At 39.4% G+C, this 27,538-nt stretch overlaps 1 protein-coding gene across 1 annotated transcript in view; it reads left to right on the top strand.

The window, feature by feature from the left end:
• The window catches only part of LOC131663186 (homeobox protein unc-42-like), a 914,883-nt gene that overhangs the window by 159,725 nt on the left and 727,620 nt on the right, over positions 1-27,538 (top strand). Inside the window, exon 2 of the mRNA XM_058933391.1 lies at positions 20,230-20,357. Within this exon, the coding sequence (XP_058789374.1) occupies positions 20,230-20,357 (128 nt within the window). The remainder of the gene's footprint in view (positions 1-20,229; positions 20,358-27,538) is intronic.

Here is a 27,538-nt window from a genome sequence, read left to right as displayed (position 1 = left end):
AAGTTTTTCAAATGAACAAAAGCATTTTTTTAGTCAATTTTGATGCGCTGATCTTGAATTTCATGTTGTTATAATTCTTAAGTCTGTATTTATTGGTTTAATTTAATTTACAAGTTAATAGTGTTAGTTATTTTGCAATAAATAATTATATTGTTAATTCGAATATGCGATTACGTCCGCGACGTATTGAAACAGAGAAGCAAGAATTCGACACTTTGGTAACTGATTATTCATTGAATTATCAACAAATAAAAAAGTTATAATTTATTTAAACAATTAAAATTGCGTTGTTAGATAGCGAGTGCAAATTCGTTGTTTAATTATTATTCAAAATTGGATAGCTATATTAATCGTTTTTAATTTGAATAATGTTCTACTAATCACAAGCGATTTGTTAATGTAAAAATTTTCCGAAAATTTATTGTAGAATTGGCGTCATTTGATTATCAAATTGTATTACTTATAAATCTAAAAGGCAATTTTTCCTCGAGAAACGATTTACGTATGTTAAAAAACTCGTTATTTCATATTTAATTTTTTAAATCATAAAATTGCAAATTCGATCGAGCCATTTTGCGACAAAACATGTGCAATGCTTGTATCTGTTTCAAAAATAGCGTTGTAGGGGCTACCAAGCGTAGAAAGAAGCCGATTTCGCAAGTATAAATTCGCTCCTCGCTGCGGCAAGAGGATTCACTATCCTACCTTGCTTAGAAGCGCGAGCATTGATTAGAAATAAAGGCTCAGCAATCTCCTGAGACTAATTTCTTTATTCAGTGGTTAGCCTGCTAATTCCTCTCCTTTTGATATCTAAGCTCTCAACTCATAAGACTATCTCTGTTATGAGAAAAAAGTAGCCTTCGAGATCTCCTTCCTTCAAATTTATGAATTGTTGAGAATTTAGATTGAGTATTGGTTGCGGCGCTGTCGGGCCTCTCCCCGATAGATGCAATTACGCTGAATTGTATTTCAAGACGGTTCATCGAGATAGAATACTTTGCGTTTACTACTCGACAAATTTTGATATTTCATGTCTAGTAGAATATAACGTGTCAACTTCTTGTTACTCTCGGAAACGGGATTACAAACGCGACAGATAGAGTCCGAACTATTATTTTGATAACGCGAGATAGACTCAAACGTTACAATGGATTTAAAACAAAGATTTTCAAGAAAATCATCAAATTTATCACATATGTCACTAGTTAACGTCTTCTGAGAGGTCTGTTAAAAAATATGACGTCAAATGACCACGAACCTTAAAAACCCCCAATATACCATTTATAATGTTTACTAATTGTTTTGAACTGATAGAATCAAATTTCAATCGATTTTGAATCGAAATAATCACGAAATAAAATTGACAAAAATTTATTTTACTCATAAGGAGAAAGGGAGCTAGAGCATACATAGTTCTATATATGTTATACTCCTAATATACATATAAATATCCTATATCCTATATATAGTCCTCCTAATATACGTTAAACTCGTAACTATTCGTCAAAAATGCACTTCAGTTAAACAAGTACATTATTCTAATGTCATTATTTTTCTGTATATTTATTAATATTACATATATTCTCAATAAATTATAACAAAGAATCACACTCCACCGATTGGTTCATTGATTCTCACCATCATCCGTTCACCATTTCAGGCTAAGAGTGTGTACGTATGAATTTTCATACCGATTTTCTCTGTTCGAGGTGCGGTGAACGAATTGATTACCAAAGCCAGGAGCGGCCAGCGATTACGTATGAGGAAATGATATGACGAACGTAAGGAGAACGAAGACAAAAGGGGCAAATAAAGAGTAACATAGAAAGAGTATTGAGGAGCAGTTCAAGCTGGACTATCGAATCAGGTGTACTGCTGATTTGTCGACGCATTAGCGAGTTTTGCTTTCGGGCGCGGTATTGTTGGGTTCTTGGACATTTACGTTTCCAGATACACATCCAATGTTCGAGATGTATTGGTTTGAGATCTTGATATTTTGTGTCTAGGTCCCGTCCGGTCAACATTGAATTTCGGTACCGAAGCGTGTGAGAATCCTGACAAGGATCTCCACGGATGAGACACGCGACATTTTCGAAGAGCATGTGAAGAGCAGCAACGACCAACAACCGAAAGCGAGCTACGGAAGCATCGGCTAGCATCCGTGTTTGCTCTTCTTTCTCCTACTTCTCTCCGAGGAGGTGTAGGGTGGCGTGCACGACTCCCTCGACGGCGGGACCTAAGTCCAGCCTAATGAGGGCGGCTGCCGCTTCTTCGAATTGCTCGAAGATGATCTTCATCCTGTAACAGAATCCCGTGTGTCAGAATCCTTAACCCTTTCCTTGGGTATCGAAGGTGGGCGCCTGATCGGCTGCCCAGGGCCTTCGTCGCCGGGATTGAAGGTGGGGTCCTTTGCGTCGGTCTCCCAGGTCCTTCGTTCGCAGGGCCTCATGCATCCACGGTCGGTGTTCTCGGCGGTCAACCCCTCTTCCTTTTCCCCACGATACGAGGGGGAACACGTGGATTCTGTGACGGTGTAGTCTGGGTGGTTAGCGCGTTCTTGCGAGGTCTCCCTCGCGGGCGCTTTGCTGTGTTAGTTGGAAGGGCGGTTATCAGGATCTTATCGGAAGGATCGGAAGAGACGTGACGAGGTTGGCTCGAAGTTGTCGCGCTATCATTCCGGATAGCGTTATCCGTAATAACGGCGTGCCCGCTTCCGCCTGTCGTCGCATCGCTCGCAGTAGGCGGAATGCTCGTCGCCTTGGTTCCCTCGTGAATAATCAATAAACCAAGGTATGTGGCCTCGGGCTTGTAGAAGACGTTCTTCTCTCACTTAATCGAGAGTCCGGCTCGATATAACCTATCTAATACGGTTTTAAGATGTTGTAGGTGATCTTCGAATTTGGACGATACTACTATGATATCATCCAAATAGACGAAGGCGAAATCGCCAAGCTCAGGTCCTATCACGCTATCTATTAACCGTTGGAAAGTGGCGTCGGCGTACGAGGGACCGAATGGCATTCGTACGAACTGGAAATGTCCTAGTTCGGGCACGGTAAAGGCAGTGATAGGTCGAGATTCGGTTTTGAGTGGTATCGTATCACCGACCCGAATATCGTGTTCAATGCCTGCTGCACATCCCAGTCCCACGGGAGCCTGCGATAAGGCCTCGCCGATGGTCCTCTGCAATATCGCCTGCTGAGAGGCTGTTACCTCGGCTAGTCCGATAGTAGCTAATCTCGGACCAGCCTCCAAACTAGCTACCTCTAGTTTCATCTTGGTTTGAGATTTCTTGATCAGTAATGTATCGTCGTCCGGATCAAGTACCGCTCTAAATAACCTAATAAAGTTTACTCCTAGAATACAATCATCGACGAGGGTAGGGGGGATAGCTACTCTCGTCGGCATCGTCATATCCCCTACGGTGAACGGCAACATGGCGTGACCAATGATGTCAACTTACGACCATTTGGTAGTCCTGCCGTACCCTTGTGGGTGGTATCTAACCTGACGCCTAGTACAGACGCTATCTGCAGAGCATTACTACCCATTGCTGTGGTGGAAGCTCCCGGATCATAGAGAGCCCGTATCTGGAAGTCTCCTATTTTCACTGGTAGCCACCAGTGCGTTTCCTGTTCCGGGGAATATAGCGAAACAGATTCGGCGGCTCCACAGCCTTGCTCTTTGCACACCATAGCGCTAGCCACTGTGCTCTTACGTGGTAAAGTGACGTCACTTGTCGTTCGAACCACCTTGGTTCGGACGATCGAAGTTTCCTTGGGGTTACCCTTTGACGGTTTATCAGCCGTTACCCGCGCCCCCGAGAGCGTGTGCGATCCATTCGCCACCACCTCGGCCGGTCTAGAGTCTTGGGCTTTACTAACGTTATTACCCTTTCTCTCCGCGTTCACTTCACCGCCACGTTCATCATTGGCGCCACCAGGGGAGTTCTCACTCTCGTCGCTCAACACACTCGCTACTATCGGTGCTGACTGTGTTGGCGAAGGCCGCGAGATCTCGTTAACGGGGTTTATTTGGGAGGTTGAAGAAGTGGGGTCAACCCCACCTAACCACTCCTTTCCTCGTTTCCCTTGTTGCATTGGGGACAGTACTTTCTGCTGTACCCCAGTAATCCACACTCGATGCATTTGAGTGGCTTGGAGAAGTCTCTCTCCCGTTTTCGAGGAGCTTCCAGCTTCTTAGTTTGGTCCTCTGAGGTCAGGTTTTTCCCGGCGAAGTTATTCTTCATCCCTTCCGATATCTCCTTGAGAGATAGCAGCACTTGGTTCAGTATATCGGTGAGTGGAGCCTTCTTCTCGCCATCAACTGCCTCTAGGCTCGGACTAGGTGTCGCCCCCGAGGGCGTTGGCGTGTAGACGACCTGGTGCATCACCTTCTCGAGCACTTTCTCCATACGGTCCAACCTGTCGCTGACTTCCGGTTTATCACTGGACATCGCTGCCACTTTGCCCTTACGGCTCTTGTTTCCATCGGTGTGAGGGTGGTACGCTAACTCTGGGTACAGAGTTGACTGAGGGTCCGGTACCACCCGTTCTACCTTTCGCTGGTGTAAGCTGTTCTGTTCCGCCGTGGCCAGCGCGTTTAGGGTCCGTATGGAGTTCACTTCGGACCTCCGCGCTTGACCTTGAATGTCCGGGAGAGGTTCGCGTGCAGCAAGTGCAATTGACTATCAGGCGTCATCTGGGGGGTTTAACTGCTTCATCAGGCCCATCATGTTAGCGATGTAAATATTTACTGGTTTGTCGGAGCCCTGATACCGGCTCTGAATCTACCCCATTAGACGTTGTTGCTGCTGCACGCTGGTCCCAAACCACTCTTATGCGTCCATCTCGAACTCAGCGTAGGAGAGCCATTCCTCCTTCATCGCCTCGTACCAGGTGAGGGCGAGACCGATGAGTAGCTTTGATACGGTTAGGAGCATCTCGTCTTCCGTGAGTCCTGCGCCATTCCTCATGTTGTCCAGCCTAGACAGGAAGTTGTCGATACTTGCATTGCCCTCTCCTGAAAACTTGAGTTTCCATCCTCGGACAGTGCGACCAACATCCCTTGTAATCGACCAAGGGTTTGTTGTCGGCTGAGATGACCACGTGCTCAGTGGGTGGTTATTTACTTCAGCATTAACTCCACTGAGTTAATGCTGTCCACCCTCTCCGAAAGGGAGCGTCCGGCGGGGGGTCCTGCCGGTGGCCCCCGTGGGCCTCTGTCCGGGTCCAGCTGGAGTACTTTGAGGTAACCTGGTGTCGTAATGGTAGGTGAAGGTCCTGGAATGCTACGCTCCTACGCGTGTTCTCTTGGTGTCGCATTTCGCTGGAATTATTCACATTGTCTTGCTGTACGTTTCTGTTTTCGGCATTTTCCAATGCGCTCATCCTGGCGGATAGGTCGTCCAGTTGGCTTTTCACATTGCTGCAGTTGTTGTAGATTTGGTCTAATACCTTCGTTAGACTCGACACATTCACTCTTAATGAGTCTAGCAGCTCTAACTTCTTCTCATTCTTTCTGGACCGGAAAATGAGATCTTGAATCATCACAGCGAATGCCGGCGGGAGTTGGAATTGGCTACCATCATTAGCCGTTATCGTAATATATTTATTACTGCTCGTGCTCTTGCCGTCGTCCAGTACGTTTGTGATGTTTATCGCTGTTTCTTGAATTCGCGATATTACTTCCGCACTCTGCATTAGCTGGGCTAGCGGGTGTTCTCCTTCTTGCTCGGATGCTGTGTGTTCCGCGCATAAGGATACTATTAGCTCCGAGCGTAGGGCTGCCCTTCTTGCCAGATTGCTGTGCTGGTTGTCGTCTTCTGCGAAATCCGCCGCAGAGTAGTCGCCTAACAACCAGTTTTGCAGTCATCCAGCTCTCGAGAGCCTATTCCCGCTTGTCTTGAGCTCCAGGTGTTCGAGGTACTCGTTAATTTCCTCGTCTTGGAGCGTTAACACCCTGTCTTCTACCTCTTTTTAAGTGCGGTCCATTGTCATCTATTAGTTGTGTTGCGGCTAATTTTAACGAAAATTTACACGCTTGTTTCACGCGTGATGCGAGTGCGAGTGCTATATTAAAATCGGTAAGCAAGTGAAAATTTGGACTTTATTAGCCGACGATAGGCTCAACCAAGGGTATTCACTATTGTATTTACCGAAAGGCTCTTTGCTCGTTATTACGCAATATAATGATCCTGCCTATCAGGCGCACTAACTGTTTGTTTGCGTGGCTGTGTTGATTAGTATCGAAAATATTATAACGAGCGTCTGTGTGCGTAATCATCAATAACCGCAGCTCACAATATTTAAAAATTACATTTACGTTAAGGCAACACGATATCAAATAAAATTATCGATTTGAATTTCTTTTGTTTGAATGTTCCCGGTGTTAGTTTTCCCCGGGCCAACGGGTACAATATTTATTGCGGCGACTTTCAAAACTTATTGGTGTTTACGCTTAGTTAAGAGTCGTTCGGTCGCACTCGTACGCGCTTACAGCGACTGTTTACAGTTTATCGTCGCGGCGGGCCTTCGCAAGCTAACTAACAGAGAGGTTATGTTTACTATGTGGCTTTTAATAGAAAGTGCGCACAACAACACTTTGATTGCCACCTAAGTCGCTGGTTGACTGAGCGCAAGGTCAATGTTTAGAACCACGCACTAGCATTAGGTTCTTTTACGTTGGGCGCCATGTAACGGGGTTAATACCGTTTATTTAATTTAATGCACACGATGATATCGAAGAGCGCGCGTTATTATCTATACGTTCAAACACGAAAACCGGAGAGCAGGATGGAACGGGTATCAGTCAACCAACTATCTACTATTGAAATAAATACGATGAAATTCTAATCAATATCACATGCGAGATCGTTTATTTCCTCTAAACTGTATACTGTATTCGGCCCGAGTGTTTATGTTTACAAGACGCGCGCGCGACAATAACATGCGGAGTCGGATCGCTCGCCGCTCTTTGTTTGCCGAGATAATACATGCACGTTTTCTAGCGAGTACGAGAATTTAGTTATTCAGCAATTCTGTCGCGATCGCGAAATTAAGCTGACCAGCTTACCTTATTAACAGTTGTACGGCAACACGAGAGAATGTAGCTCACAATTGAGTTTCGGCAAAATCTATTGCTTTTTTTGTATGCGACGAGAAAACTTGCGTTCACGGATTCGCCCTCTATGGTGAAACTCCTCACTTGCACACTCTTGCACGCACTCGTAGTGTTCAGTATCAGGTACGGCTCCTGCTGGCTTGGATCAGCTCGTCTCGGCACTCGGGAAAGCTCGGGAACTATCAACTATTCCACCTTGCACAGCTTAGCGACCGGGTGCTAATCTTCGACTCCTCTCAGGCGATATCGATAGCTGATCCTCGACTACCTCATTTTCATACGCGCGCGTTCCGTCCCGTCGCGTGCCGAATTCCCTCGTCACATTTTCCCCAACCGGTAGGTGCTGCCCTCGCGGGCAGCCGCATGGTTGGGCCGTTAGCGCTAATAAGACGTTTACCATCACAACACTTATATTAATATCACATGTTAATCAAATTACAGCCACTTTTATTACATTGTGCAGAAATACCTGAATACAGCTCTGAAATGGTTCAATAAATAGAGGATAATAATTAAGGGGTCTACCCACTACTCGACTTTTGAAAAATCGATTTTTTTTTTTTACATTTTTCGAATATATATGTATGTAAGAATATTGTGTCAAAATTTTATAAAGATCCGAGCAGTGTAACTATATATTTTTGTGACCTGTACATCACTACCTCGGCGCGCCTACCTGAGCGCGCTACGCCAGCTGCACGCGCTTGCCCGCCCCTTCTGCCGGCTAAATCTCTTAGACAATAAATGCTGCTGCTACCTGAAGTAAATCGTATATTCTCTTTTTCGACTATGTTTTCGACCTTTTTTCTTTGAATTTAAGTGTTACTATATAGTTTTTGGAGGGAAATAAGCCAGCTCTAGTGCTGTTCTTATATATATTTCGACAGTCAGTTTTGTCTGTGATCTCGTACGACCAGCATCATGCCGAAAGGGAGCAGAACAAACCGAGTTTGTGTAGGTTTGACGGGGAAGAAAAAACAACAATTTCGCGGAAATCAATTCTCCGACGAAACCGGAACTGACCATGCAAGTAAATCAGCTGAAAAACTCAAAAATTCAAAAGATGCCACCTTAGACATACACGAAGATCCCACGTCTGGTTACGTGTTTATAAGTTTTGCTGCAGTTTTTTGTATGTTACAAGAATATTTAAAGTGTAAAGTGTGTAACGGAGCAGTTAAATTTACGAAATATGCTCAGCATGGACTAGGTTTCCAATTGTGTGTAGCTTGTGAAAAGTGCGGAGAAAAGTATATCAATTCTTGTCCCAAAATTGGAAATGGCTATGAAGTGAATCATCGCTTAGTATTTATTTTTCGGTTACTTGGAATTGGACTAACAGGTATAAATAAATTTTGTAATCTGATGGAACTAGGCATAGGACTGCGTTCGAAAGCTTATTATAGTATCCTTGATAAGATTCTCATGGCAATGGACGCTGTTTTCACCCTAGTGACTCGCAAAGCTGTTGCCGAAGAACAAAAGATACAAAAAGAAAAAGGACTTCCCGAAGATGTTTTATCTATTTCTGGTGACGGCTCTTGGGCAAAAAGAGGTTTCACTTCTTTAATTGGCATAATATCTCTCATTCTTAAGTTCACTGGAAAAGCTGTAGACGTCATTATAAAATCAAGTTACTGTAAAGGATGCCAATTGTGGAAAGGAAAAGAGCACACTCTGGAGTACGCTGCCTGGTACGAAAAACACGAGCCTGAGTGTTCATCAAATCACGAGGGATCTTCTGGCAAAATGGAAATGAGAGGTATTGTCGAAATGTTTTTCCGATCAATAGAAAGATTTGCAGTTCGCTATGGTTATTATATTGGAGACGGAGATACCAAAACATTCAAATGGTTGCTCGAGAGTGAGCCCTACGGTGAAGATTTTGAAGTTAAAAAATTGGAGTGCGTTTTACACGTTGCAAAAAGGGTTTTTAAACGTGCTAATGAGGCAAGAAAGGCTCTCATTCAAAAGAGAAAAGCAGTCAAACAAGCAGAAACCACGAAGGACTCAGAGGACACACCGAAAAAACGTACTCCAAAAAAAGTCGCAGCAAAGAAAACGCCATCAAAGCCATCCGCTCAAAAGAAAGTTCCTGGAGTTAAAACTCAAACTTTGACAGTAAAACTAATGAAGGAATTGTCAACAAATTACGGTTTAGCTGTACGTAGAAATGTAAATTCTGTTGAAGGGATGCGTAAAGAGATTTGGGCTGGCTTTTATCACAAGATTTCAACTGACGCCAAGCCGCAGCACTCGTACTGTTCGATCGAGTGGTGTAAGTACCTTAAAGCAAAAGCAGCTAAAGAGCAGTACACACATCCACCTGCTCTCGCTGACGAAGTCCAAGAAGTGCTGAAGCCCATCTACGAAGATTTGACCAAGACGGAATTACTTGAAAGGTGTTTAGATGGTAACACGTGGAACAACAACGAAAGTTTCAACACAACTGTATGGACTATGGCACCTAAACACATATTCCATGGAAAACAAGTCGTTGAGATTGCTTGCAAAACAGCAGCATGTATTTTTAACGAAGGGAACAAGTCATTGCTTAAAATTTTGGACGTAATGAACGTCCGTATCGGTCCTATCGCAAAAAGTTACGCGAACAAGAGCGACAAAACGCGCATCTCAACGACGAACCGCAGGAGTAGTCAATCTTCTAAAGAGTCCAGGTCAGCACGAAAGAAAGCTAGATTAGCAGAGAATGAAGAATTTGAACAAGAAGAAGATGAAATGTACGGTGCTGGTATCGCAGATTGAGTTTAGGTAAGATTTTTAAAGAATTTTTCATTAAAAAAAACTTTAAACGCGTTTTTCTCAAAACAACGTTTTCAAAGGTGGTACCACCATTTTAAGCAAAACTACTCGACCGATCCTCTTGAAATTTAAAACACGTATTCTACATATAAAAGCCGAGGTTTGCAAGCTATTTTACATTACAATATTATACTTTTAATACATCTTAACCTCAAAAAACAGCGAAAAAATCAGTGTTTTTTTTTTTTATATTTGTGATTTTTTGGCAGCGATTTTGTTATTTGTTGCTAAATATTTGTAAATATAGCTCGCAAACCTAGCTATTTTCATACTGAATCTAAAAAAGTTCGATTTTTCTGTTTCAGACGAGCCGTTCTTCAGAAAATGGTGGTACCGTTCACCTCGCTTATTTTTTAGGACTTACGTTCAGCCATGGTTTTTGTTCACAAAATTTAAATAAAATGGATTAAAAAAAATTTTTTATACAGTTTTAGACATTATTTATCACACCTAACAATATTTATATCAATATGGTTCACAATATGTTTTAAAAAAATTCCCAAAAGTAGGCATTTTTTTTGAGGGCGAGTAGTGGGTAGACCCCTTAATAAAACGAAATCAATACAAGTAACCTATACCTAAAACAGGGGTTCTTGCCCACAGGTACACATGAATAAATAATTAATTTCACAAAGAGACACAGCAAAATTTCTTGGTATGCACCTGGACCGACGACTGACGGCGAGAAACCATATTTGGACTAAACGTAAAAAACTAAATCGACAAATGAAAAAATATTATTGGCTATAGGAAAAAAATCTAAATTATCAATTAAAAATAAACTATTTCATAAAAATTTATAATAAAAACAGTATGGATATATGGTATACAACTCTGAGATACTACTACTAACCTAAGACAAATACTAATATCGTCGAAAGATTCCAAAACAAATCACTAAGATATATCACTGATACACCACGGTTCATAACAAATGAATTATATAAGGAAAAATATCAACATAACGACTATAAAAGAAAAAATAATAGAACAATCCAGCAGATCTACCACCAGAATACCCGACTATTCAAATCCCCTTGCAAAGGAACTAATGGCCATAACACCAACAACTTCAAGATTTAAGAAACATAAAACACAATTTAGTACAAAAATAAAAAAGCATAGAATTAACGCATTGGTATACATCATTGATGAAGTACCTTCATGTAATATTGTAACTGATTATTGAAATTGTAATAACATCATTTACTTATTGTTATAGACAGATTGTAAATTTAATTTGAAAAGAAAAAAAAAGAAAAAATTTATTATACTAACAATAAGCAACAATTTAGCCTCTTTCTTCTTCTTGCCTGAAGATACAAGGTGTGTTCAAAAAGTAAGGTGAATTTTTATTTTTATGAAAAAATATTTATTTATTTATCAATATTTATGTTGTCCTCTTCAAAGTAAATCAGATATAATATACAACCAACGTTTTTTCCAATCCTCGAAGCCCTTCTCGTAAGAACTTTCTGGTATAGCCTTGAGTTCTTCCAGCAATTTTTTCTTTATCTCCTCAATCATTCCAAACCTCCATCCTTTCATGGGTTTCTTGAGTTTTGGGAACAGGAAAAAGTCTCAGGGGGCCATATCCAGTGAATATGGTGCCTGTGGTTTTGTTTTTGGCCGAAAAGTTCGACACAAGCAATGATGAGTGAGCAGGTGCATTATCGTGATGCTAAATCTATGATTTGTTTTCCCACAATTCCGGAAATTTTTTTCATATCGCTTCTCGCAAACGGCACATAACTTCAAGGTAATACTCTTTATTGACCGTACGACATTGTGGTAAGAACTCTTGATATACTACGCCACGATAATCAAAGAAAACAGTGAGCAAAACCTTGACATTTGATCGAAGTTGGCGTATTTTTTGAGTGTTGGCTCTTCTGGGGTCTTCCATTGGGAAGATTGGACTTTAGTTTCGATATCACATAATCATACACCCACGATTCATCACCAGTTATGACTCTTTTGAGCATATCATGATCATTGAACATCATTGACTTCATTGAACATCTCTTGAGCAATGGTCATGCGACAGTTCTTTTGATGGAAAGTAAGCAATTTTGGAACGAATTTCGCTGACACACGTATCATGCCCAAAACATCCGAAATAATGTTATGGCATGAGCTAATCTATATACCAACACATCTGTAACTTCTCTGATAGTGATTCGACGATTTTTTAAAACAATTTCTTTCACTGCTTCAACGTTTTCATCTGTTGTTGATATGCTGGAACATCACATCCAGAGCGAAGTTCGTCTTCGACATTCTCTCGGCCTTCTTGGAACAGCTTCTACCACTTATACACATTTTTCATACTCAGCATAGACTCACCGTATGTAATTATCAATATTTTAAAAGCTTTAGAGCAATGGATTTTATTTTCTACCTCTGACGGCTCTGCCAGAAAAACAACAGGTGCTATATAGTTGAAACTATGAATATATGATCGTGGCGAATATATTAACACAACAACAACAAAAATTAAAAACTTGAATGTACGTAGCTCGCGAAAGTTGAAAAGTCATCTTACTTTTTGAACACCCCTCGTATAAGTAAATCGCCAAATTGTCAGACCGGCGTGTAAGAAGTTATAATAAAGGACTGTTCTCTTACATTACAATACTGCTCTTATATAGGATCTACTCTGATTATTTCGCAGTATCTTTTGAGGTCGTTATTACAATTTAGTTGGTATTTGTTTACGTGGCATTTTTTTAGTTTGCTGAATACAGAGTTGCGGTGCATTCAATAACTTCATCCGGAGAGCCATGCTCGTTAGTTTCTAGCTGACGTATGGATAAATTTGTTAATTTGAAATTTGAAAATGTATGCTTAGTGTTAAGAAATAAAAATCTGTAAAGATACTGTGAGATGTAACAGTGTAATTAAATTGTTCACAAAATAAACAAATGGTTAATCAATGTTAACAATAAACTATATCAAAAAAAATTGACACGGAATATAAAGATTATCGATAAAGTATTTTATACTCAATATATACAATTTAAATTAAAAATATTAAATGAAAATTATATCATGGGGTTCATCTCAAATAGTTTTTTAAGAAAAAATTGTTTGGTAATTATGTAATAAAATAATTAGAGTTAAAGAACAGTCAATCACTTGGTGGATATGTACAATATGCTGTAACACTAAGGGGAGCAACTTAAAACGGTGGTCATCTAAATTGATACGTATCATAACTTGCTGGATTATTGTAATTTTACGATTTATTTTTGAATTTAACAATTCAATTTTCTTAGGCATAGAATTATTTTGCTTATTAATCAGAATATATAAGGACATGAAGACATAGATCGCTCAGTGAACATGATTAAAATCAATGCTTCAAATAACCTAAAAATGGCAAAGCTTTAAAGAAGCACTTTATAGAAAAATAAAAATTTACTTATTACTCAATACCTGTCGATCATAGTTTCAAATATGTTTTGCACCGACATTTTTACATTTCTGTAGAAATAGCAACTACATTGAAATAAAAACTTGCACTTCTTGTAACATCGCAGTTAAAAAATATTGAGCTTTATATTAACAATAATTGTCGTATTATTATTAAAGAATTATATTTTCAAGATGTAACATAATATCTTTACTGTGAAAGTCATAAATCATACATTTTATTGTTGAAATAATGACACATTTTATTATTTTTTTATTACGATGTCTATTACATAGCCCGACGTGAAAAATTTAGACCGTTGAATTCAAATCTGACCTTAGAATTACTTTATCACATCAAGTTTTTTAAATACTCTAACCTAAAAGTGCAAAAAATACTATATTTTGCTGTTTTGAGGTGCAATCACATTTTGAATAAATTTTTTTTGGAAAACTGAGTGCACTATCTTAAAAGAGTACTCTTACCCTATAAACTCTTTAATTGAGTTTCAAATATCTTTTCTTCTGTCCAAGATATCGCAATTGGAAGTTTACTGTTATAGCAATTCTGTTAAAGCTGGAAAATAAAGTTAGTCGTTTAAAAAATTGATGTAATGTATTTTATTATTATTTGTACAGCGACCCAAAATCTACTGGAAGTATCTAGTCTCATCTAATGAGCAAGTTTCATGTCGGGTAGTGTTATTGCTGAACACGCATTGTATAATTTTTCTTTTTTAGTAATCTATACAACTTGCCTATTTTTTGCTCTCTTGCAATTATGCTTCTGAGTAAATGTATGTGCAAGTATTCCCGTATTTTTGGTATATAAACTATTAACTAGCACTTTTTATTTTTACAGCAACTTTATAACTTAATTCTCAAATATTTATATCACTGATATGTCGAAAATTTTATTAAAAAAAATCTTTAGATTTTTAAAATAAAGTATACATGTGATGATAAATTTTATTATCGTTGAAACGTCCATTAACCCATTAACGTCCAAAATGTCAAAATTTCTTGCACGTTTTCAAAGTGATTTTTTCTTATGTAATTGGCATTGAAAAAATTCTTGAACCACATATTCTGATGTAAAATTGCATGCTCTTTCAGAATCCGTTGCCAGAATCATGATAAAACTCACAGGAAAAGAGATATGCTCGATTGAAACATAAAAAACACCTAAATTTTCGAAAAAAAACATTTTTAGGATTTTTTTTCGAAGTGTTACGGTGAAGATATCACCTTGCGACCGTGATCAAAGGTGATCATGGGATTTGAAGTTTAACAGGGAATTTTTTTGTTTACCTTGAACCATCGCTTCTTTACAAAATGGCGGAAAAAACGAATTTTTATTTTTTCAACTTTATCAATTTTTTTCTCGAAATCTATGGACTTTAGAAAAAAATTCATAAGAACAAAAATGTCTTAGAATCACTCGAGAAACATCTTAAAATTTTTTCAGAATTTTTGGAGACATTTTTGAAAATTCCATTTCCCAAGTTTCCCGGAAAATCAAAAATTGTCTCAAAAAATTCTGAAAAAATTTGAGAATGTTCCTCGAGCGATTCTAAGGCATTTTTATTTTTATGAATTTTTTTCTAAAGACCATAGATTTTGAAAAAAAAGTTGATGAAGATTGAAAAAAAAAAATTCGTTTTTTCCGCCATTTTGTAAAGAAGCGATGGTTCAAGGTAAACAAAAAAATTCCCTGTTAAACTTCAAATCCCATGATCACCTTTGATCACGGTCGTAAGGTGATATCTTCACCGTAACACTTCGAAAAAAAATCCTAAAAATTTTTTTTTTCGAAAATTTAGGTGTTTTTTATGTTTCAATCGAGTATATCTCTTTTTCTGTGAGTTTTATCATGATTCTGGCAACGGATTCTGAAAGAGCATGCAATTTTACATCAGAATATGTGGTTCAAGAATTTTTTCAATGCCAATTACATAGGAAAAAATCACTTTGAAAACGTGCAAGAAATTTTAACATTTTGGACGTTAATGGGTTAATACGCACAGGTAATTAAAGCATTTCCTATTAATTCTATCTACTAGACGCGTAAACTCTTACAAAGACATATTTGAACATATTGAAAATCGTTACTCTTAGACACTAAAATAAAAGTTATGTATAGTTCAATCTTTCGCTTTTCATTTGTTTAAAACGTCTTATATACAGGCTGGGCCATTTTAAATGACCCAGTCGATTTTCTCGGGAACTATGAGGGTTAGCGAAAGATAGTTCAGATGAAAGTTGCCCAACTTTGAGGGGGACATATCCCTGTGACCTTGCCTTTGACCTCTAAGGTCATGTTCAAGGTCATTTGAAGGTCAATTTTGTTTTTTTAAATAGGAACCCCTATTTTTGACCCCGGATTCGGAAGAGCGGGAAATTCTACGTTTATATAAGATAATATGTGTGGGATCCGCATGAACCCCAAGGCCATGTACAGGTCATTTTTCCGGCCCGAATTGTCTGGGACGCCTAAGGTTAAGCGTAAACTCTTCAAACAAGTTTCTTTAACTCTCAAGGGTACATATCTGTATGACCTTGCCTTTGAACTTTCAGGTTATGTTCAAGGTCATTCCGCCTTCATGTTCGGTTATAGACTAAGCTTTCGTTTTTATGTTTTTCTCATTAAAGAATTATGTAGATATTTATTGTCATGTTCTGACGTCACCATTCCAAAATTCAGATGATAATCTTAAAGTTATTATTTGTATTTTGTACTTACATAAAATCAGAATTATGTTACATGTAAATTAAATATTCATTGCAAAAAATTACTAATGCAACATCATACTACAAATATATGAAACATTCTTCAACTTAACAAAAACAAATTAACTTCAATTCCTTTACGTTCCAATTTTTGGAAAATCATTAAAAGGAAATTAATCATGAAATTTGAGTAATTTTTCAAATTTTCTATTTCCATCAGTCTTGCAAGTTCCGATTGAAATTACGTGATCTTAATTTTGTTTGAGTGATTGAAACCTCTAAAAATGCCTGACTATCAGCCGAATAAGATTATGGATATATTATTGGTTTTAGGGACTAGTCATAATAATTATCGTGCTGCAGCTAGACTTTACGCTGAACGCTTTCCTAACCAACAACACCCAGATCATAGATAAATAAGTCACATAACTCAGAGAGCTCGTCGTGGACGTTTGGTTAGGCAACGCAGCGTCACGTGTATGACGCGAATGATGTACGTGTTCTGGTTGTTCTTGCAATCATTCACCTTGATCCTCATACCAGTAGTCGCCGAATTGAAAGAGGGCATGGTATAGCAAGAAGAACAGTTTTAAGAATTCTCAGAATCCTAAAATATCATGCTTATCATATTACTTTGGTCCAGGAGTTACAACCTGCACATTTCCAACAGCGAATTGCGTTATGCCAATGGGCCTTGCAGATGATAAAGAATGATCCAATTTTTTTCAACTATGTCCTTTTTTCTGATGAGGCTAAATTCCAAAGTGACGAAGAACTTAGTAGGCATAATTGCCACTATTGATCGAATGAAAATCCTCATCGGCACAGAACTGTGAATCACCAGAGGCGTTGGAGCCTGATGGTTTGGTGTGTAATCATCAATAGTTATTTGATCGGTCCTTATTTTTTTGAAGAAAACGTTAACGGGAATAGTTATTTACAGCTAATAAGAGATCAGTTACTTGCAATGACGGAAGATGTTGATTTACACACGATTTTCGGTTTTGCTCATTTTTGTATAACATTTAAATACCTTAAGAAACAAATTATATTGATTGTAACGGGGGCAGCGCCTTATTCGGCACTGACGTCACTAATTTATTAAGGGGAGAGTAAGAGAGGCACTTTCGCTCTTTAACAATCGGGGAACGAGAGGATAGGTCGAACGAATAAATAATTTTCTTTGCTTGGAACGTTCAACTTAAATCTATTCAGACAAACAAATACAAAATCAGTTACAATAACGTTTACATCACGCGCACATATACAGAACAACTTAAACTAACGCGGGAGGACGAATGGCCAGGCGACTAAATCGCCTTGGCCATTTACCTCCTTACAAAGGAAAAAATACGTTGAAACCTCTCTACCGCATTACGATGAGCGTAGCCGGCAAGTGATCGCCTGGCTACCTATCGTTCCTACGCGGCCGCGCATCACCATGAGAGAGAGAAACACCGGGGGAGAGAGATAACCTGACCTTTGTCCTTGGCGATGAGCCGGCAACGGGGAGTTGACCTGGCCGCTGGCTGGATGTCTTCCTCGGCATAGCCCGTGGTGAATCCCCTGGAAGTCATGCCGTGCATGGCGGCGAGGGCGACACTGAATACCCTGCTGCAGATGTTGCCTCCACACGTTGCCTCGGCTCGCCCTGGTCTGGTCACTGCTGCTCGTGTACTTCTTCTCTCATTGCGCTGCTACTTCCAACTTCTCTCCTCAACTTTCTTTCGGGAACTACCTCACTCTAGTAAGGCTCGGCTGCGACTCTCTCACGCACTAATTCTTGCGCGCCTCTTGCAGTCGCTCTGCGGCGCTCGCTCCTCTCCCTACCTTGACCTATTAGTTAGGCGGCACGCGACGCGTCGCTTATCAGTCACGCGTTGCGCGCCTGCCAATCCCTGCATAGGCCTAATACTCTCTTTCTCTCTCTCTCTCTTTCTCACTCTCTCTCTCTCTGTCTCTCTCTCTCTCTCTCTGTCTCTCTCTACCTCATAGTCGCTGCGCTCTTGTTTCTTCGGGCGCTCTCAATCTTGCTCGGCAATCTTCGGCGGCTGGAAAAACATAAAGGCCAGTGGTTAGGCGCAATAAATATATGCGCCGAACGCTGACCACGTCGCCATGCCGAGCGATAAGAGGGAGAGAGAGAAGAAGGGCAGACGAAGAGCAAGCGTACTGCTTGCCCTCGTCACATGATTTACTGAATGAATAAGCAACATATATAGTATAATTACAATGTGTGTATAATATTGTATATATGCTATAGAAGAGACTGATCGTTTGTTTTAATGAAAGAAAACGAGAGCGAGAACGAAATCGTTAGCTAGCAGGAGTAGCATAGCGTTCTCAACGAGAAAAAATTACTTGCGTTGAATAAGACAGAGTAAAAGATAGAAAGAGACAGAAAGAGAGAGAGAGAGAGAAAGAGAGAGAGAGAGAGAGACGTAACTAAAAAAAGAGAGACAGAACTAGGCTAGAATGAATAGCCATACTACGGGAGATTAACGAAGAGTAAGGGCATACGATAACTGCTCGTTTACACTAGTGTATTTTTTAGGTTTCACTACTTACATCCCCTTATAATTTTACACTTCTGTTCCTGTTTTATTAACGGTGGCAACAATGATTTATCAATTTACTCCTCAACTGGATGTTCTCGCTATAGAGCATGGAGTAGCATATTGTTTAGAACGACGAAAAAATAACTGTGTTGGTAAAAGGCAGATGATCGCATATGGCAAGCATACCTGCCGACGGGCCGTTGCTAGACACATGGAGGAAATAAGTAGTCCAGTTGTCTTTCACATTTTAACATTTCGTTATGCCGACATGGTGAGAACACGCTTTGGTTTTATTGTTTTCGACTGTTTGCTCGTCCACCGCCCGATGATCTTAATTGCCCTAATCTCGAAGTTAGGCACGTCCGAGTTATTATGCGACATCTGTAAACCGTTCTAGCGTTTCGAAAGTGAGATATTTACGACCGAACCGAGTGACAGAACGAGTGTGTTTAGCAATAATTTGCCGTGTAATGAATGATGTTCATTAGCTTAATTTTATGCGTAGTTTTGTAAGCCGTGTATTTGAGAAAATGAAAATTCAAACGTAGTTGTCAAAAGAAAGTTTTTTATCGAAATGATTAAGCAATTTTTAGATGAATGCAGCACTGATACTCGCGGTGCCGTTTGTTCTTTTTTCCCTCCCTGATACCTTCTATGTGTGCGTGGGCGCAAATGTGCGGACCCATGGCCACTACGCTATTAATACAGATCGAAAGACAAGTTTTTCCGAGGCTATCACTCTCGAAAGGGGGTTTTACCTCGGGTGACTTCACATGCGGATCGGAGAGCCACAGGGGCGCCGAGGCCGATTGGCATGGAGAAGAGTTAGAAGAGGAGGATGCAAACGGGCACGTTAGTAGCACGCGATTTTCTGAAAAGCCACGCCTCTCGAGTCCTAAACGAAAAAACGAGTGGAGGGAGGAGGACTGAGGGCCAATAAATGACCTGAGAAAGGAGTGTCCAGCAGAATTTCTCGAGCTCTCGAGCAGGCAAGTCGCCTTTGTACGCGTGCGAAAGTTTGTATTTGCGTTGAAGTTTTTTATTTGTTTTTCGCGTCGTTTTATCACCTTAGTTAGTGTTAGACTTCGGGTGTTTCTTAATTAAAATTTGTTTTAAATAAATTTCGACTATAAGTTATTTCAAACACTACTTATTCCCATTCGTCATTCCAAACACATATATACCGAAAGATTAAGAGTTCAATTCCAAAAAATTAATAATTAGTTACCAGTAACGTTTCTATATCAATTTTTAACATAATGAAATAAAGATTTGTATCTCTCTCAATACTAACTTAATACACAGCGAATATCCCACACTTTAATGTTAATGAAAATATTGGCAGATAAAAACGGCATTGAACTTATCATCAATTAGAGAAGTTTCTTGGCAAAGGAGAATATGAAATATTAGAAGATCATAAACATCAAAATATTTATAAGTTTAAGAAACCATAGTATAAATTTTTTAAGAATATGTTTTTACCTCAAAATTGTAGTTAAAAGATTTTTTTTTTAAATTCAATTTTTAATATTTTTAAGCTAAAAAAGAGCCAAATAAATAATTATTGATAAATTTTCAGGTTCAGAAGGTGCTTTTAAGAAATTGAAGCCTGAGCCCTGTGCAGTCAGCCCACATATAGGTCATACACCAACTGCAGCAAGTTGCCCGACACCTGCACGGCGTAGGCATAGGACGACTTTTACACAGGTACGATGTTGAGTCTTACGTTTTTTTTTCTTTCCATTTCTAACCAAAACAAGAACGATATAAAAACTTTAATTTAATAATATTTTAAGATATATTTGACGATCTTTTAATGCAGTTTCGTGTTTTTTAGCACAATTCCTTGAGAAGTAAAATGACATGTACGAAATCTTAAGATTTAGTTGTGATTTTTTTTGTAATATTTTTATAGAAGTAAAACCTGTAATTAAAAGCAATTATTGCAGTAAAGAAATTTCAATTGTTAGTAGAATTATATGATATAAATTTTTAAATTCAGAAAAAACTATTTATTTTTCAATAATATTAAATTTATTTTTCGTGAAAAAATAAATTTATTATTATTAGGAGTTTCAATTTACTGTTTAGAATTATGAATATTGTAATCATCGGGCATTTGTTAAAGCACACAAGTATATCAAAAAGCGACCGCAATAGAAAATAGCAAGTGCGAAAGTGAGAGAAAGAGAGGTTGATTGATTGATAGATACCCCTTTATTTGCTATAATGGCAAAACATAAAATACAGAATATATACAGCATTTATCAATACATACAATAATTATCCTATTTCAAAATCATACCGTATCACAAGGTATCACAAGAATATCACAAGTATGTGGAAATAAACTAGTGTTATATAATTAAAAATTCCGCAGAAAAAAACACTAATATTTGTCACTACAGACTAGATTGCGTATTTCTTAAAACTAGTAATCAGCCAAAAGTACATTTACGACTAGTTTTCGTCATTTAACACTAAATTGTATAATAAAAAAACAACACAAATAAATAAGTAAATGCTCCAGTAGCACCCCGTATCCTACGTGATCAAGCAAAGCACTCGCACGCTCTTCTCTTAAAGCTGCCAAGCGACGGCGCATGCCTCAGATCCAAGGAAAGGGTGTTTCAAAGACGGGCACACATCATCTGAAAAGACCTGCGCGCCATCTCCGCCTTGCCCCCCCCTTAACCGGATATCTTGACTTATGCCTAGGGAAGAGCTCAGCTAGGTAGCCAGGCACCAGCATACACAGGCACTTGTATATGAGCAGGGACACAAAATATTCCTTGTGCACGTCCACACGAATCCAGCCTGACCTCCATCTAAATGGAGAGTTCGATGCCCTCGCGTGGGATACAAAGAAGTATATCACGTATGCATTGCTCAGTCTCTGCAACCGTACTACACGATCTAATAAAGCACAGGCCGTACAGAGCTCTCCTGACTTTAGCTGCAACCCAGTCGATGTGCGATTTTCACGAGCGATAGCTTACTATCGAGCACGCCCCCAAGACAAATTATCTCCTCACAGAATGGAACAAATACACCCTCCTGCACGTCAACACCAGGCAAGTCAATCGCGTATATGTCATTTATATGGTTTATCAGATTCTCTGTGGTGATGTGAGTGTTGGACATACCGCGCTTTACTTTCATTAAATTGCAAAGCAGTCCATCATCCCTAACCCTTGCAATGCATGAGGGTAAGAGTAATCCCGACCCCCACTGTCCCATACAATTTATCAACCCCGCACCCGTAGCGACTTCAGTGGGCCGGTGACGAGGCCACGAGACTCTAGCCCTTATCACGTCCCCTTGAGTCAATGAAGAAAGAACAACCTTCAGAGTCACGAGAGCTAGCCTGTGCATACTATCAGGGAAAACGTCTAATCTAAAGCAGATGTTACTTTGATAAGATCTTTATCTCGGTTGGCTTTAAGCCCTCTAAATCCTTCTTAAATCCTTCTTAAATCTTTCTTCTAGAGAGCAATTGCTGCATACTTTCTGCAGGTCTGTACAATCGAGAACTGATCTTGGATCACGCTCTCTAATGCCACGATGTGACCTTCACTGGTACTTTCTCTTTCAGTCTTTATTCAAATCGTCATTTGTTGAAATGTAACTTTTAATATTCATGACAATTCAATTTTGAAAAAATGCTGTACAAAATCGGTAAAATGAAGGAAAATTATTTTCTCTTCAAATAAAAATATATAAATGTACACTCCCGCCCAATAATCTTTACCCACCCGAAGAAAAAACGACTTTAACTTTGAAACTCTATATATCGGCTGAAAATAAACTTACAGAGCTCTGCAAGGGCTCATTTGAAAGGTCCTTTCAGGCATTTTTGAATGGTGCATATGAAAAATATACTAACATATTTCCCTTTGTATAGAGGGGCGAATGTCAAAACAAAAATTACGAAACTTTTGTTGTTTCTTTAACCGCTCGCCATTTCGAGCAGAAAAATCGTAGAAAAAAAACAGCGTCCATATTCATTGCTCTTTCTCTCGGAAAATTCGAATTGTAGAACAAAAATATACTTCGAAGAAAATGCTCTATTTTATTAGGTGTAACGGGGTGGTTATCTAGCAAAAATGAGAAATTTATTAACGCACAAACTCCCACGTTGCAAAGCTAACCGCCGCTCCGTTAAGTAAGTATAGTTATACGTGTATTCGCCATTACGTTTGATGATTTCGTTTCAGTGTCTTCTTTCAAACCGAGTTGAACTCAATTTAAGTCACTTGACTTGTGACACTCGATCTATCTTCAGTATGAATGACTTAATGCCTAATCCGCCTAATCCCCTAGACGAAATCGAATTAAGACTTAAGCCTTTATAGATCTATTAAGCTAATAGAAAACGAAATGACGTAAACGGCGAATAAAATTAACAAAGTTTAATCAATAAAAACTACAATCTTTTATGGGCCGAAAGACTAACGCACGCGATAGGATTTACAATTATAAATTATAATTCGGTGAGAGAGAGAGAGAGAGAGGATTCGAAAATTGCCGCGAAATCTAACGCTCGGTACGAATACAAAAATTTACGATCGCGATTGACAAAATACTTTCGAAAGTATTTTGTCGCGCAATAATAAAGAGAGTTGCACCTACCCTGCGGTACAATTACGGTGATCATCCATAATTGTTGATGAATAAACGCAAATATGCTCCTCGCATCAGCTGTGCTGCCTCACACTCAAATCTGCTGCTGCTTTTACTGCTGCTGCTGTAAATGCTGCTGCTGGCTGCTTCTGTAAATGCTGCTGCTAATTGATTGCTGCACTCTCGCGCGAATAAAATAGTCCCAGGAAACTTTCGATTTATAACGGCAAAACACAGTGCAAAAACTAAACACGGTAATATTATCGTGAAAGCAGCTGAGGCTTAACTGCCCATTTTCAAAACCTGGCGCTCCCTCTCTCTCTCTCTCTTAGTCGTTCGAACTAATATCGCGAGTAGACGAATTGCGAACGGATCAATTAATCTAATCAACTACCGTCGTAAAGGAGAATGCGTAAACGAAATTTTATAATCATATGAAATCATTTTTTTTCAGTCATAATATCAAGTAGCCTAATTTTTTTATTTTTCTTTAGTCTGGAAGAATAAAAAAGATCATTTATATGTGAAGCTATTCTATTTACTACAGACAAATTTTAACTCTATGCATATCTCGATCAACGAAAAATCTGAGTCAGTTTAACAACTATTAAGAAACAGTCATAATACGATATAGGGTTTTTGAAACAAAACAGTCATGAAAATAATATTTGATTTGAAATAAGAACATTTTTGTTGCTTTTTTTGTCTCAATATAAGTAGAAAAATTAATCTAACCTATTAAAACTAATCATAATTAATGATTAAAAAAAATAAAAAATAAATGTTTATGTAACCTTCGTTTATTATTTTTTGCCATAGTAATATATTGTTGAAGTATTATTGAAGTATAACACCAAGAGATTTGGGTTAACGTTATCACGTTATTGGATTACACATAAATAGTAAAAGTAATCGTCAGGTTGCTAATATTCTCAATATTCCTCGTCGAACCGTAGACTATAATGTAAATAAATTTGAAAGTAGCTAATGCCCATTTCGCGCTATATGCGAATCCGGGGTCAAAAATAGGGGTTTCCATTACAAAAAACACTTCGACCTTGAAATGACCTTCAAAATGAGGTTAAAGGTCAAAGGTTTTTGGTGCATTCGGTAGCCCCCTCTGTTCTGAACAAATTTTGTAGAGGTCATTTTTCGATATCTTAAAAATTAAAAAAACGCTTTTAGGCAGTTTTTCAAGCATTTGACCTTAAATCGACCTTCTCACGGCCATGAAAAAAAATTTAAAAATACCGTTTTGGACGTAAAATTTTCCGCTCTTTCGATTGCCGTTGTCAAAAATAGGGGTTCCTATTTAAAAAAATAAAGTTGACCTTGAAATAACCCTGAGGGTCAATCTCAAGGTCAAATCCAAGGTCACCATCGGATTCCGCGTTGAAAGTTACTAAAGGAATGATCTTGACCTTTTTCAGAACTGAAGTACTTCAGAAAATATTCAGGCGTCCCGGGACTTAATTGACACCCTGTATATATTCAATTTGAAATTCTCATTCATTCAATTCCATCGTACTTAAATATTCTTAAAAGATTTTTCCAATATTTATGGTCTTAATTATGATAAGCCATCTGACTAGGTTTCAATGCATCAAAAGGCTTACAAGTATAGCTGATCGAAAAATCCTTGAATGTGTGATGGGACAAAGGGAGGGGAAAAGATAAAGGTTCGAAAGACGACGATTCTCTCCTCGCCCTCAGTCTGTCGTCGGCGACGCAGTCAGCCGATAAACGTTTGCAGCTTTGTTTATTTGAGTTGGGCGCCAGCTACCGTGCTCCCGCGTTAGGAGAACAGGTAGCGCTGCAACATCGGCTGTTGTGAGGGAAAAGTCGGAGAACGACGATGCTGGGATGGTCGATCAGCGTTCCCTTCCTGGTCGCTGGGGCAGACGATCCCAAGGATTGCGAACGCGATTACACGACGTCGAGCTGTTCAATTTACGCGCAAAAACTCAGACTTCATTTAAGGAACACTAGCGAGAAGCCTACACATGTGCCAAGGATCGGTCGGTCGCGCGAAAGTCAGACGCTACCCAATCGACGCTTAGTACTTCAAAATGAGATCGTAGCGAAAATCGGATGTTAGGAATGCTTATGGAAAATTCATCGGTCGAATGAAGGTCAGACGCGACTCGAGTAATATATATATGAATCCGATCAGCTTTACAAAGGAATTTCGACAACACGCGTATGCAAACTCGTCGCCCGCGCGAAGGTCATGCGACGCTTGACGACGATCAACAATCGCAATGGAAAATCACTAAGGAATCTACGATACTAACGCGCATATAGGGAATCGATCGGTCGCATGAAGGTCATGCTCCGTCTATTCGGAATGTGGCAACTTATGCGGAAAATCACTCCAAGAAACTAGCAAATAAACTACGCGCACAAAGATGATTACTTCCCGCACGAAAAACGGAGAAACCTCGTTTATCAACCGGCAAATCGATAAGTTATGCAACAAATCGACGACGACTAGACGCGCGCGCGTGAAGTACTTGTCGTTCGGGCAAAATGTGACATAACGGCGCAACAAGAAGGGAAAATCATCCGAAGGGTCGGTGGCGAAGAATGCGTGCACAAGCGATCGGTCGGACGCGCGTAGGTCGGGCTACCGCCGCTAACGCCGCTGTAGCTATTGCTACTGTCGTTGTTGTTGCCCCTGCCGTTGTTGGGGCTGCTGCTGCTACTGCTGCTAGGCTGTTGCTAGGCTGCTTGCTATTGTTGTTATTGCTGCTGCTGCTGTTGCTCACTTGCTGCTCTGCTACTGTTGCTCGCTTGCTGCTGCTTTATTTGCTGTTCTCACTCACTCACGTCTCTGGCCGGCTCCAGAGTTCAGCGGACACTTCTGGTCGGCACCAGAGCTTAACGAGTACTCGCGCGGCGTTTTTCGGCGACGCGCCGCTTCTCCTTTCTTACCTCTCCTTAACGATTAGGTGATTGGTCGACTTATTGCTAAACCGGATGTAAGCGCCGTCTATATCGGTATTTCTAGCCCGCGTAATTTTATCATTGGTCGTGTCTTGGCGCCTAATTTTCCTACTGGTTGCGAAGATAGCGTCGGTTTCACTCTATTTGTCTAGCTACCCCTAAGCTGATAACGATTGGCTAGTCCGTTAGCGTCGCTTACCTATCCTTGTCTATCTACCGCTCGTTGGTCTTACCGATTCCCCTCACTGGCGTCCGATCGGTCTCATATCAGTTGTCTCGTTCGCTCTCACGCACTTGATTGCCCCTACTTTCATCTAGCCAGGTCTGCCTTAGTTAACGGGGGCTTGCGATCAGCTGATCCTGACTGGAATCTTTAAGGGCTTCCAGCTTCCTGGGGGAGTATCGGACCGGGTCGTGAGTGTGCGAGGGGTTGTACGCGGACGTAAGGGTCGTGCGCATCGGTCGGGAAGACTTCGGGGGACCGTAGGTCGCGAGATCTGAACATGCGGGGGCGGGTGTATGCGGCAATAGCTGTTCGGCCGCATTTCTAGCTGGATCGGGGCTAGCATACGGTAGCATAGGTTTTCCTGTGATGACGCATCATCACAAATGATGAACAATAACTATTGCAAAGGAATTTCGTTTGGTCAAGTAAATGATTGATGAAAAATATTCTTAAGTTTTATAAATTGAAAAAACATTCAGTTGATTTTGAACAATTCGATGAAGTTTCAGAAACTGAAATCGAAAAAGATACCGAAGAATTTTTAGAAGGCAGTGATTCTCCAGCAACTTAAGTTATAGAGATTATATTATTTTTCTTTAGATATATTTTGTCTTATTATTTTTATTAATTTTAAAGATGATTGTGGAAATTTCTAATTTTTGTTTGGAGAGAATATAATTTTATCTGGATTTTACGAGTACTGCACTTTACACAGCGTTGATTCAAAATTAAACTGTCACGAGTATTGAAAGTTACATTCCAATATATAATCTTTTATTTTTTTAAATTTTTGTAGTCAATAATATCGAAATAAGTGTATAAGTAGAAGCTAGGTTTAGTAAGCGTTTTTTCAGTGTTAGAAAAATATTGGTTAATTTTTTATGCCAGTTTTGGATTTGTAGCAGGAAATTGTATCAAATGCTATGATTTGAAATTAATTTTGAAACGGTTAAGACTGGTAAAAATTGAAAATTTGGTTGCATGAAGTTTCGAAGGACATTTGAAGGTCATATAATAGAACTATCATCTCTATAGTATTTTTCTCGGATTGTACATCAGTCTCGGTTTAATTGGCTTCTTGGCTCATATTTTT

The sequence above is a fragment of the Phymastichus coffea genome, unplaced genomic scaffold, assembly GCF_024137745.1.
Source record: "Phymastichus coffea isolate CEN01 unplaced genomic scaffold, Cenicafe_Pcof_1.1 PCOF00002, whole genome shotgun sequence".
NCBI classification, from domain to species: Eukaryota; Metazoa; Arthropoda; class Insecta; order Hymenoptera; family Eulophidae; genus Phymastichus; species Phymastichus coffea.
Note: the sequence above shows the minus strand (reverse complement) of the source record. Positions and strands in the feature narration are given on the sequence as shown.